Source organism: Muscardinus avellanarius, assembly GCF_963383645.1.
Source record: "Muscardinus avellanarius genome assembly, chromosome: 6".
Taxonomy (NCBI): Eukaryota; Metazoa; Chordata; class Mammalia; order Rodentia; family Gliridae; genus Muscardinus; species Muscardinus avellanarius.
In genome coordinates this window covers 74,900,890-74,913,911 of record NC_137791.1, presented here as the reverse complement: position 1 = coordinate 74,913,911, position 13,022 = coordinate 74,900,890, and the positions used below count along the sequence as shown (strand labels likewise).

General features: G+C 40.8%; 1 protein-coding gene across 1 annotated transcript in view; it reads left to right on the top strand.

The window, feature by feature from the left end:
- ANXA3 (annexin A3) overlaps positions 1-13,022 on the top strand; it is a gene marked incomplete at both ends in the record, with an annotated part of 60,740 nt that overhangs the window by 47,467 nt on the left and 251 nt on the right. The window contains one exon of the mRNA XM_080697384.1: positions 2,317-2,439. Coding sequence (XP_080553510.1) covers positions 2,317-2,439 — 123 coding nt within the window. The remainder of the gene's footprint in view (positions 1-2,316; positions 2,440-13,022) is intronic.

Genomic DNA, 13,022 nt, shown 5'->3' with positions numbered 1-13,022 from the left:
GGAGAATATCAAAATAGCGCTCAATATTGGTGGAATGTCCTGTTCCTTTCCACTTTGATGAGTTCCCTTTTGTAGTTAATTTGTCTCCTAATTTGTCTCGCAGGTTGATACTGAGTATTCCAATCAATACAGAGGCAGCTACAGTGAAGTAGTGGCTAAATTATTCCCCTCACTCCACAGTCAGCATAGGCAGGAGGGCTTGGTTCAGACTGCCCAGCCTCAGGCTTAACCCAGGATATCTGGCGCCTTTGGGAAGTGGCCTTGCTGAAAATAAACCAAGATGAGTCAGCAACTTTACAGGCTGTCGTAACCCTGCGTGTTCTTGTCTGTCTTCCCTGCTAGCTAATGAGCATCTTGACTCATGCTCCTGTATGTATCCAGGCCCTAGGACAGGGCCTGGTACGTAGAAGATGCTTACCTGGATTTCTTTACTGGCCATTTCCTGTGGTTTCACCTGTACCTTCAAAAGGATGTCCAAGTGAACACTGCTTTCCCTCGCCTCAGCCCCACCCCAAGCCGGTCCCCTCCTGCGTCAGTCCTTCAGTGGGCAGCTCTGATGAGAGCTCACCTGCTCCTCCCAGCCGTGTCCACAGGCTGCGGCCACCTCTGCCCTCTCTCCATTCCTGACTATTGCCCACTGGGCATCCTTGCAGGTGCGGTCCTCGGTCCCTGCAGAGCCCTTCCTCCACATCTGTCTGTGGCTGGCTCCTGCTCACCCTCTCAGGTCGCAGCTCAATGTCCTCTCCTGAAGAGGTCTTCCCTGGTGACACCGCCATGTCCCTCCGCCCACTTTCTGTTACACGCTCCATGCCATCTGCCTACTTTATTTTCTTTGTAATTCTCATTAACGTTTACTTATACAAATAGTTGATTTACTTTACCGTCTGTCTCCATCTATTGGAACATGAACTCCACGAGGACTGAGATACAGTCTGTGCTGCCTGCAGGAAGTCAGTGAGTGCTCACTGAGCATTTGATGCGTGCACCAACAGCTGGAGTCAGCATGCACCTAACTGCTCAGCTGGAGGTTTTAAATTTCCTTCTCCATTATCCTGAAATGATATGTCAATATTTGGTCAATCCACCTATGTAATAAAAACCTTTCTGTTCCTTGCTGCTATCATTCCAATCAGTTCAACATCATCTCTTTTTTTTTTTTTCCCTGAGGGTCTAGGGATGGAACCCAGGGGCATTCTACCTTCGAGCTACACCCCCTGCCCTATTTTTTATTCTTTATTTTGAAACAGCGTCTCACTAAGTTACAGAGAGCCTCACTAAGTAGCTGAGGCTGTCTGTGAACCACGATCCTCCGGTCTCAGCCCCCGAATGCTGGGATTACAAGCCTGTGCCACCACGCCCAAGCGTGCACCGCCATGCCCGGCTCATCTCTTTTGTTTATTACTATGATCACCTCCAGATGGGTCCTACCGGCTCTATCTTATTCCCTCATCTGATTTTGCTTCTACCCTATAATCTGCTCCTTGTATTGCAGCCAAAGTGAACTTATGAAATCACAAGTATAATTTAATCTTGACAACATTCTCATGTGTAGAATATTGTTATGGTTCTCCATATTTGGGAGACATTTCATGGTTAACAGGGCCTGGCTTTTCCATACACATCTCTCTATGCCTCATTATCTTTGTGTCATTGAATGTGGCGCGCTTTCTTGCCCTAACCTTCTCTCACATAATATCCTCTATTAGAACGTTATTTTCACCGGGCCTGGTGGCACACCCTTGTAATCCTCACTCTTGGGAGGCGGAGACAGGAGGATCTGGTAGGTTCAAAGCCAGCCTCGCTGGCTTAAGAGACCCTGTTTCCAAATAAAAATATAAAAAATAGGTGTCTGGGAGTGTAGCCTGGAGGTAGAAGGGTTTCCAGGAACTCCAGTACCACCACACACACAAAAAAGAACATTATTTTTCTCTATATATGTGCCCACTCCTCCTTCCCTCGCTTCACTATCTATACCTCAGTGTTAATGTCACTTTCTTGGCCAGGCCTTTCCCAATCCTTAACTTTCTTGGACCACGCCCTAATTTGTGCCTCCATGACACCTAGTAGTTCCCATATGCCAGCACATTTTGCAATGGCCTGTTTTCTTGCCTGTATCCTTTAAACACTTGAAAGTTATGCTATCTCTTCTATATTCTTCAGCATTTAGCATTTCAGAGTAAGGGGCTCAACATTTGGTGATAGATTAGTGAAGTACCAGTAGTTGAGTGTTTTGTGCACCATTATCTGAATATAGATCTATATGTGGTTTTGCTACCAATGAGATAGACATGTGTGAACACATGCGTTTCTTAACAGGGTGCTGGAACTGATGAGTTTACACTGAACCGAATAATGGTTTCCAGATCAGAAATTGACCTCTTGGACATTCGAGCAGAGTTCAAGAAGCATTATGGCTATTCCCTATATTCAGCAATTAAAGTAAGTCTTCTCTTAAAAGTAGTATAAAAGTCGGGTGTGGTGGCGCACACTTGTAATCCCAGCATTTGGGAGGCCGAGAAAGGAGGATCATGGTTCGCAGACAACCTCAGCTATTTAGTGAGGCCCTTTGCAACTCAGTGAGACCCTGTTTCAAAATAAAGAATAAATATTAGGGCTGGGGGTGTAGCTCAGAGATAGAATGCCCCTGAGTTCCATCCCCAATACCAAATAATAATAATAATAATAATAATAATAATAATAATAATAATAATAGCATAAAAGATTTTGTCCTTCTTACCATCGTTTCTTATATTCCTTAAAACATTAAAACACATGACTTAAGAGTTCTCTGTCCTGGTCAATATGTAAGTAAGTTTCCTGAGTTTGAAATAGTTACAGCAAAATATTCCTTAAAGGTAGTGACTATTTTCAGCTCTAAACTCCCAGGCATATAATAGGCACTCAACTTTTTTTTTTTTTCAGTTTTACTGGTCATGAATGTTTCTTCTTTTGTGAATGCATGTGCAAGTTGTTCAACTATTGTTTATACTGCAGTGTTTTTATTTTGTTCAGTGTTTAAGAAAATATAATAAAAGAAAAATATATTAAATTTTGTCTTGGTGGGCTGGGGTATAACTGAATGGTACAGTGCTTGTGCAAGGCCCTGTGTTCAATACCCAGAACCACAAACAACAACAAAAGTAAACTTCCTCTTTGTTCTACGTGAAATATAGAATGATTCTGCAGATTCAGTTCTTTCCACTTCACTTGGTGTATAAGAAGCTTTCTCATTTTTTTTGTGTGTGTGTGTGGTCCTGGGGATTGAACCCAGGGGCATTCTGCCTCCCAGCTACACCCCCAGCCTGATTTTTTATTTTATTTTTGAAATAGAGTCTCACTAAGCTGCAGAGGATCTCACTACATAGCTGAGGCTTGCCATGAGCCCGGATCCTCCTGTCTTAGCCTCCCAAGTACTGGGATTACAAGCATGCACCACCACATCCGGCTAGAAGCTTTCTCATTTTTAGCATCCTATTTTATTTTTAGCATTTTATTATCCTATTCTTTATATATTTGTACCAGTAACATCAGCAAATGTGTCCAGTTGCTTCCTATTATAAACAGTGCTGCTGTGTGCAGATACAATCTCATTAGGCCTAAGTTTGTCTATGGGATAAATCCCCAGATGTGGGATCACTTAGACTTATAAAAATGCATTTTAAAGTTTTGCAAATATTACCGCTTGACCTGCATTTTCCACCTCCATAGGAACATATGAGTCCTTATGTCTCTGGCCTTGCAATGGAGGGGTGCTCTCAATCCACATACAACCATTCTGTGTTTTCGCAAGCCGAGAGGCGAGGAATTGTGCCTCAATGTGGCTTTAGTCTACATTTTTGTTAGTCTCAGTGAGGCTGAACATAGTTTCATGTTTTAAAATGCCATTTGCTTTCCTTTTTCTGTGTTGTATCTTTCTCTGTTCTTAGCCATTTTCCTTCTTGGTTTCCTTCCTCTTTGGTCAACTTCTAAGGCTTCTATTCATGTAACATAGATCAGCTTTTTGTCTCTGTAAATGTTTTTTCAGTTTATCATTTAATTTTTGCCTTGGCTGAAGGTGTTTTTCCCCAGTGCAGATGTTCAAATTCTTAATTTATCAATCTTTAATAGTTTTTGTTACTATAAAGAAAGCCAATTATGTTTCAGTCATTCTAGATGATAATCTTTCAAAAATGTGTTATACTCCTTTTCTGTCTTAAAGAGTGGAACCAATCTTTGTTTTTCTTGGGTTTCAACTGATGTAATTATAGTCATAGAAAGCCCAAATAAATCATACATTATTAGAATTAATAAGGAAGTAAGAATGGAGAAAATTGTGCGAGAAGCTTCTGTCCTGAAAGTTCCACACTCTGAAGTCATGGTTCAGAGCTGCAGTGTCAATGGGGAGATGGCAACTGGTCAATAAATGACAAACTAAGGGTCTAGCCTCAGACCTGCCTGGCAGTCTTGCATGGATTCATTTTTCTACTTCAGCCTCCAGGTGCCATATGAAAGTCTGCAGTAAATGAGTGATAGAGAGTAGGAGTCCAAGCTGGTTCTCTGAAGCAGAAGGCTGAGCTTAAACAAGGTTGTCCAATTGTCCCAGCCCCCAGGGTCACACTGATTAGGGGAAAAGATGGAGTTTATGGCCGGCTTCCCAGGCTGCATGGCTCTTACCTACATACACCCTATGGAATGTGTGGAGAAATCAGCGTTGAAGAACACTGGTTCCTACTCCCAAAGGTTCAAGCTTGGACTCAGAGGGAGCAGGGCCAGCAACCCAGGGAGAACATTGGCTCCTCAGTGCAAATCTAGAGCTGAGAGCGGAGTCCTGCTATGTAGACCTCCCTGCCTGATGGTAGGATCATTTGTGCATCATGTGGATCCTACCTTGGTTACCTCCCTTGTAGCTACCTCTCCACAGGCCCCTGTGAGGCAGGAGCCCTGCTTTGAGGGAGGCGATGCCTCGGCCACCAAGGATGGATGCCTGGCATAGACCTTGTTCCTGTGTCATTTCAAGTAGCTGGAGTCTTTGGTCCTTCACACATTACAACCTGGCCCATGAGAGCTGCCCTTGGCCAGACACAGATGGCCTGGCCTGGCCTCTGGGAAGCCATCTTAGGACCATATCTGTGTCCAGATTCAAAATGTTTTGTTTGTTTTTTTCCAGTGGTACTGGGGGTGGAACCCAGGGGCTTTCTACCTCAGGGCTATACTCCCAGACCTATTTTATATTTTATTAGGAAACAGGGTCTCACTAAGTTGCTGAGAGCCTCACTAAGTAGCTGAGGCTGGCTTCAAACCTGTGTGATCTTCCAGTCTCAGCCTCCCAAGTGCAGGGATTACAAGCGTGCACCATCACGCCCAGCCCAAAATGGTTTTTGAATGGATATCAAATTAATATCAGGCAGCAGATTTGTTCACCAAAGTTCTCTCTGCTTTTAAACTATAGCTTTACTCCAAAGCTTTGTCAAAAAAGATGCATGGGTACGTTGAAATCATGAACTTACTCAAAAAAGCAACTGACTCTGCCTGGGGCTTAGCATGTATTTCATCAGCTATTCACACTCAATTTTATTTGAATCGATCCTGACACATTAGAATAGTTTCAATCATCAGAGGAAGATTCAATAACGTTAACCACATTGTACTTACCAAGGCAGAAAAGTAGACTCATCCATTTTATAACAATTGTCAGTAATAAGGTTGACACACAAAGAGGGCTTTCAGTTCACCCTCAGCAAACCAGAACATTAAATTAAGCAATGGCTTTCAGTCCCGCAGTGGTCTGCGTAATTGAGACTTACCGCATTAGAAAACCTTTAAACTGTTTGTAGTTTGATAAAAAGAAAAGTCCATCACTGAAGAGTTTTGTTTGTGATTTGAAATAATATAAACCCCTTCATTTCTACCACCTAATGTACATTATTGGGTAATCTTGTTGTGTTTTTACTGCTGACGAGCAGGGTCTTTTCAGATGAAGTTTCTGAATTCCAAGAGCTGGTGTTCCATCTTCTCTGTCACTGAAGCCTTTAGTTCTGTCTTCTTTCTTCGACCTGTAGCATAGATGTTTTTTTGCTTGCTAACGCATTTCTTAGGTGACAATTGGTGGGAAAAAAGGAGAAAAAGAACAAAAGTGAAATGCGGATGTGTATCTTCCCTTATTTTACAAGAAGATATAATAGGAAACTTGGATGGAATTGCATTTTTAGTAGGTTTCCTTAGTCAGTAAATTACATACCTATCTAATAAATAGAGCTCATCAAGGAAAAATATAGTAGCTACTCTCAGTAAACTTATAACCTATGTAAAGGCTTGAGGCATGAAAAACCAACTAGATGATAATTGAAAGTACATATAATTAAAGACTCACTAGTGGAAATACTGGGACTGATAGAAAAGAAGTCTGGGATTAGATGAGAACTGTTTCTTAGAGCATGAGGTCTTAAGCCTTTCTTTCTTTCTTTCTTTCTTTCTTCCTTTCTTTCTTCCTTCCTTTCTTTCTTTCTTTCTTTCTTTCTTTCATTCTTTCTTTCTTTCCCTCTTTCTTTCTTTCTTTCTTTCTTTCTTTCTTTCTTTCTTTCTTTCTTTCTTTCTTTCTTTCTTTCTTTCTTTCTTGTGGTACTCAGGATGGAACTCAGGGGCCCTCTACCTCCAGCTACACTCCCAGACCTATTTTATATTTTATTTGGAAACAGGGTCTCACTAAGTTGCTGAGAGCCTCACTAAGTAGCTGAGGCTGGCTTCAAACCTGTGCGATCCTCCTGTCTCAGCCTCCCAAGCGTGGGGATTACAAGCATGCGCCACCACGCCCGGCTTTAAGCCTGCCTTTCAGGTCAACAGCATGCATCAAGTCCCTCCCATGCAGCAGGTGCTCTGCTGGGCAGCAGCGTCCCAGAGATAAATGCTCTCAAAACATAACTACAGTGAGAAGCCAGAGGGAAAGAAGCAGTGAGGCACGTGCTTGACTGGCGGGTCCACTGTGGGGAAATACTGAGAAGTAAAACCCAAATGGCAAGATGAGGTCAGTTAAAAAGTGCTTCAGGAAAATTTTACTGCATTCATTCAATTAAAAATATTTATTATTAAATGCATATTATGTGCCAGGTTTCAGGTTCTTTAATTAAAAGGGGGACATTTTACCTTCTTATTTTTTTAACCTTTTTTTTTTATTGGTGCACTGTATTCATACATCATAGTGGGATACAAACTTTTGTAGACATACATGCACACATCGCCCAGTCAGCCCCCACCTGATCCCCACCCCATTCTTTCCCCATCCCTCCCTCCCATGCTTGGCTTAGTGGTTGACATCTAGTATTATAGCAATTTATCCAAAATTAAAAATGATAATCTCACATAACAGTTTCATTTGTCTGATACCAAGCTTTTGATGACTTAAAGATAACATTTCAATATTTCTTTTTACTTTCTTTCTTACCAGAGAATATTTTTTTCTATTTTTTTAGGTGAAACTATCATATATTTATATATTTATTTTTCAGAAAAAAAATCTATCCTAATATGGAAAATGGACTCTAGATACCCAAAACGATCTTGAAAAAGAACAAAGCTAGAAGATATATATTTTTTTATTTCAAACCATATAAAGCTACAATAATTGAAACAGTGTAGTACTATTCTAAAGGCAGATATATAAACCATTGGAGTTAAATAAAAGCCTAGAGCTAAATTCTTCCCTATATTGTCAAGTTATTTTTGACAAGGTTTCCATGAACATTTGGTGGTGGAAATAATAATCTTTTAACTAAATATTGTTGAAACATAATAATCTCATGGAAAAGAATAAAGTTGGACCCTTACCTAATCCCATATACAAATATTAACTCAAAATAGATAAAAGACCTAAATATAAATCTTAAGACTATAAACTTTTAGGAGAAAATCTGGGTCATAAAACCTCACAACATTGAAATTGGCAGTGATTTCTTGGATATGATTTCAATGGCACAGGCAACAGAAGAGTATACAAACTCCCTAAAAAATAAAAAAAGTATTGTATATCCAAAGACAATGTAAACAGAGTTAACAGTTACTAATAGAATGGGATAAAATATTTCCAAATGCTATATCTGAAGGTATATTAGTATTCCAACTAGAAATCCTAAAAATTAACAACAATAAAGGCAAACAATACCCTTTAGAGATAGGTAAAAGACTAACATAAATAATGAATCTCCACAGATAACCAATCTTAGTTGTCTGTTGGATGGAAACTCTTGTTTCTCTGGTTCTGGTGTGTGTTACCTATTTCTTCTTTGTAGTTAATCTCTTTGAGTATTTTCTCTAGCGCTGGTTTTGAAGACATAAATTCCTTCAGTTTCTGTTTGTCATGGAAGCTTCTTATTTCTCCATCTAATTTGATAGAAAGTTTTGCTGGGTAGGAAATTTTTGGCTGGAAGTTGTTTTCTTTCAGAGTTTGGAATATGTTACTCCAAGCCCTTCTGGCTCTCATAACTTGGTTTGGGAAGTCTGGAGTGATTCTAATTGGTTTGCCTCTGAATGTCACTTGGCCCTTTGTTTTTGTTGCCTTTAAGATTCTCTGCTTGGCTTCCACATTGGTCATTTTGACAATTATGTGGCGTGGGGATTCTCTTCTCCAATCCTGTCTAAAGGGAGTTCTATAAGTTTCCTGGACCTGTGTATCAACCTCTTGCTCTATGTTTGGAAAATTTTCTGCTATTACTTCCTTGAAGAGATTGTTGATCCCTTTGGTTTCACTTTCTTTTCCTTCCTCTATTCCAATTAATCTTAGGTTAGCTCTCTTAAAATGGGCCCATATTTCTTCAATATCAGATTCCTGCTGTCGGATATTTTTTCCTAGATTAGAAACTATGCATTCATTTTTGGAATGATCATCTTCTAAGAGCGAGATTCTGTTCTCCATGTGTTCTAATCGGTTGTTTGTGCTTTGAATTGAGGCCTTTACTTCATTAATTGCATCCTTTATCTCTTTTTGGCTCTCTCTGAGTTCTTTTTGAAGCACCTCTATTATTTCTACAGTTATTTTCCTGATTTGATCTTCTAGAAATCTCTGATTTTCAGTTTTATCGGGTTCTGATGTTGTGGGGTTGTGGGCATTCATTGCTCCAGTATTATTCCTCTTTCCCATGATTTAGGAAGTTTGTGCCTTCTCTGGGTTCTTCCCTTGGGTCACTATGACTTCACTTAAGGTGTTCTGGATCTCAAGTCTGTGGTATCTCAGACCCCACTACTCCTTTACTAGGTTGTATCACAGAGTCTCCGACCCAGAGAGTCGATAGAGGCTGCTTTAGACTGTGGGGGGGTGCCAGGTTGCACGTTCTCCTATGGTGTGATATCTCTGCCACCGCCCCTCCCCCACTGGGTCAAGTCCCAGGGAGTACAGTACTGGGATTTCTCCTCTGTGGCCCGCAATTTGCCTCACTGTTCTTGAGTACGCAGATGTAGCTGTACTGGCCTCGCTGAATTCTGTGCTGCTGCTGCCGGTGGCAATATGGTGCCGCTGCTACGCCCTCGGCCATGAGGCTGGCGTATTTCTTCTTGGTTTTGATTTCCACTCTGAATCTCTGCAGCGTGTTCTGAGCTCAGCCACTGGGAGCTTTAGATTTTACTTGCGGCGAGAAATCCCACCTGGCTGTTCCGCAGCGGCTCACCTCGGCTTGCTGTAGCCGTCCGGTGAAGTCCCCACTGCTGCCGGCAGTATGGCGCTGCTGCCGCGTCCTCAGGCGTGAGGCCGGTGTATCTCCTCTGTGGCTCTGAGCTCTGTTCTCAGACCGCTTTCTCTCTGGAGCCTGGTGATTTTTTTGTTTCTCTGGTGATGGTGTTTTCTGGCTATGAAAGGTGCTGATTTTGTGGTAATGGAGATTAGTTGTTAGCGGGGCTCTTAAGCCCCGCTTTTCTCTGTCGCCATCTTCCCAGAAGTCTGTAACATTTTACCTTCTTAAATAGTTACCAATATATACAAAAATTACAACTGTGTTGAGTATAAAGAAAAGAGACATTGTGCTGAAAGATCATATAATAGAATAACTTGACTAACAGAAAATTATTATCTGATCTGGAAAATGAGTAGATATTAATAAGGCGAAAATTGTAGAAGCAAAAATTTGATAGTGCTTTCTAACAAATGAATTGCTAATGAAAAGATCTCTTGGAAGGGGCCACATATGAAAAGTGAAGATGAAGGGACCAGATCATGCAGGGCCATTCTGACCATGTTTAAGGATTTGTGTCTTCACCTTAAGAGTACTGGGCTGCCACTGAAGAGTTTGAATCAAGACAAGGGCCATGAACATTGAAGAATCCCTATGACTGGGGGGAATGAGTTAGGCAAGAGCTAGAAGAGACGGGGAGTGAGGATCTAGGAGGCTATTCCATCATCATCTTGGGGTAGCCATGACTGGGTTGGTGGTCAGGCAAAGAGAGAAAGAAGCAGGGGCTCAAAAGATGTTTAGGAGTTACGACCTTGGTGTGATACACTGGTGTGAGAACTGAGGCAAGGTTGGCAAGATGGAGCCCAGGATTCTAAGTTGGGAAGCAGAAAGTGGTGCCATTCCCTGAAAGAGGGTCAGGCTTTAGGACTTTGTCTCTTTGAGGATCTGGAAGAAGTTCATGAATTGGGGTTTGTGTGTGCTGAGCCTGAGATGTCTTTGGAACACATAAGTGGAGATGTCAGCTAGGCCATTAATGATATGAGAAATATTTTGAGAATGAATTATGTTATTGAACCTTTGGACAGGGATGAAAGTCCCCTAGGGAGAAAATCTAGAGTGCCAGGAGAAGAAAGCTTAGAACTGAACTCAGTATCACCAACATCTAATGGCTGGGCAGGAGAGGAGGAGCCTGTAAAGAAGACAGAGGCAGATGGGCCACAGGGGAAGGAAGCAAAGCCAGGGCCACGTGGTAGAATAGAAACCAGGGAAAGAGAATGTTTCCAGGAGGGCGAGAGGAACACCATGCTATTTCCTGCTGGTGGAGAAGTAAGATAAGGGCTAGAAAATATTTTTTTTTTTTTTGAGGGACATGATATTCTTGGTCTTTTTTTTTTTTTTTTTTTACATAAAAAAGAGAAGAGCGATTTACAAAAGAAAGCGAACTGATATCTTAGCTGGGCACAGTGGCATATGCCTAAACCCAGTGACCCCGGGAGGCTGAGAGAGGATCACAAGCTGGAGGCCAGCCCAGGCAACTTAGTGAAACCTTGTCTCAAAATAAAATATAAAGCTGAGTGTGGTGGCTTGTAATCCCAGCATTTGGGAGGCTGAGACAGGAGGATTGCAGGTTTGTGGCCAGCCTCAACTACCTATTGAGGCCTTCTGCAACCTAGTGAGACCCTGTTTCACAATAAAGTAAAACTGAGAGTATAGCCTGGAGTTAGAATGGGTTCAACCCCCAATACTGCGCGCGTGCGCGCGCGCACACACACACACACACACACACACACCGAGAATAGGCCAACAAAAGCATTTAGTTTCTTAAGAACAAGTGATATGGCTTAATTAGAATGGAAGAAATTATGCCCAAAGGTTTTAAAAACACCTTAAAATTTTTGTGTGGGGAAAATAGAGTTTCTAAAATGACATATAAATAGAATGGTATATAACTACCAGATAGATATAATGTCAGAAGAAAGGACTCTTCCCTACAGTAGAACAGAATTTTATATAAAGCTTTGTGGTAAGCTACTTGGATATATTTTCTTCACTAACTGGTAGAATGTCAAAGATGACTAGAGGGAGCTTTTTATTTATATATTTATTTTCTGGTTTCTGGTGTTTTTTTGTGTGTTTTTTTGTTTTGTTTTATTTTGTTTTGTTTTGCTTTGGGTACTGGAGATTGAACCCAGAGGTATTCTATCTCTGACTGACATCCCAGCTCTTTTTATTTTTTATTTATTTTTATTTTTATTTTTTATTTATTTATTTATTTTTATTTATGTTTTTGGTGGTACTGGGGTTCCTGGAAGCCCTTCTACCTCCGGGCTACACTCCCAGACCTATTTTTACATTTTTATTTGGAAACAGGGTCTCCTAAGCCAGCGCGCGCGGCTGGCTTCGAACCTGCGCGATCCTCCTGTCTCTGCCTCCCAAGCGCGGGGATTACAAGCGTGCGCCACCACGCCCAGCTTGGAGAAGCCTTTTAATATAAAGTTAGAGTATCACTGACTGCCAGAAGTTTGAACGAATGCAGAGAAATACTTAAGAAAGCCAGTGGTGGAAGAATTAAAATCTATATACAACAGAATATGTATTAAGCCTATTGTGCCTTATGTGAAAGTTATGCTTAACTAAATGAGCCTTCATTACTTCCTCCAACACGACCATTTACTCTATTATTTTTCCCAATAACAGATTTTCCAAATATAAAACAAATGGACTTCTTTAAATAAAATTTTAAAATGTGTGAATATTTTAGGCAATTGAGCTTAAAAGCCAATTTTACCTCTGAGGAAGTATTTTACATGGCAAACATATCTCTGTCCCCTAATCCTGAACCTCACATGGTATTTTTTTCTGAGCCAAGGCCTTATTTTGGCTGGCCTAAGGAAGAGAAACTGCTAAACATACACTATGGGGTGTGGGGCATTTCACAAGTGTGGCATGGTGTTAAGAAGCCAGGCTACCTGGGTTGGAATCCTGCTTCTGCTGCTATTTTTTTTTTTTTTTTAATGATTTGGGGCAAGTATCCTAACCTCTGTTTTTCTCATTTTAAATATCTGTTAAGTGGGGATTCTGAGCATACCTGACACACTGCATAGAGCTTTTATAAGGGTTTAATAGTTAATACACAGTAAGTCTTTTTTTTTTTTTTTGGTATTGGGAATTGAACTCGGGGCCTCATGAACATTAAGCACATTCTCTATCACTGAGATACACTCCCAGCCTCCAGAGTAAATAGATGTGTTTGATAAGTATTATTATTAAAACTACAGTTTTGAAAATTTTTGTCAGAGATGGACATTATACAATAGCTGAAATTTTATCTTTAAACCCAAATTCAAATTTAATTGCAATGCATTATGAAGAATTTAAATATCATACATT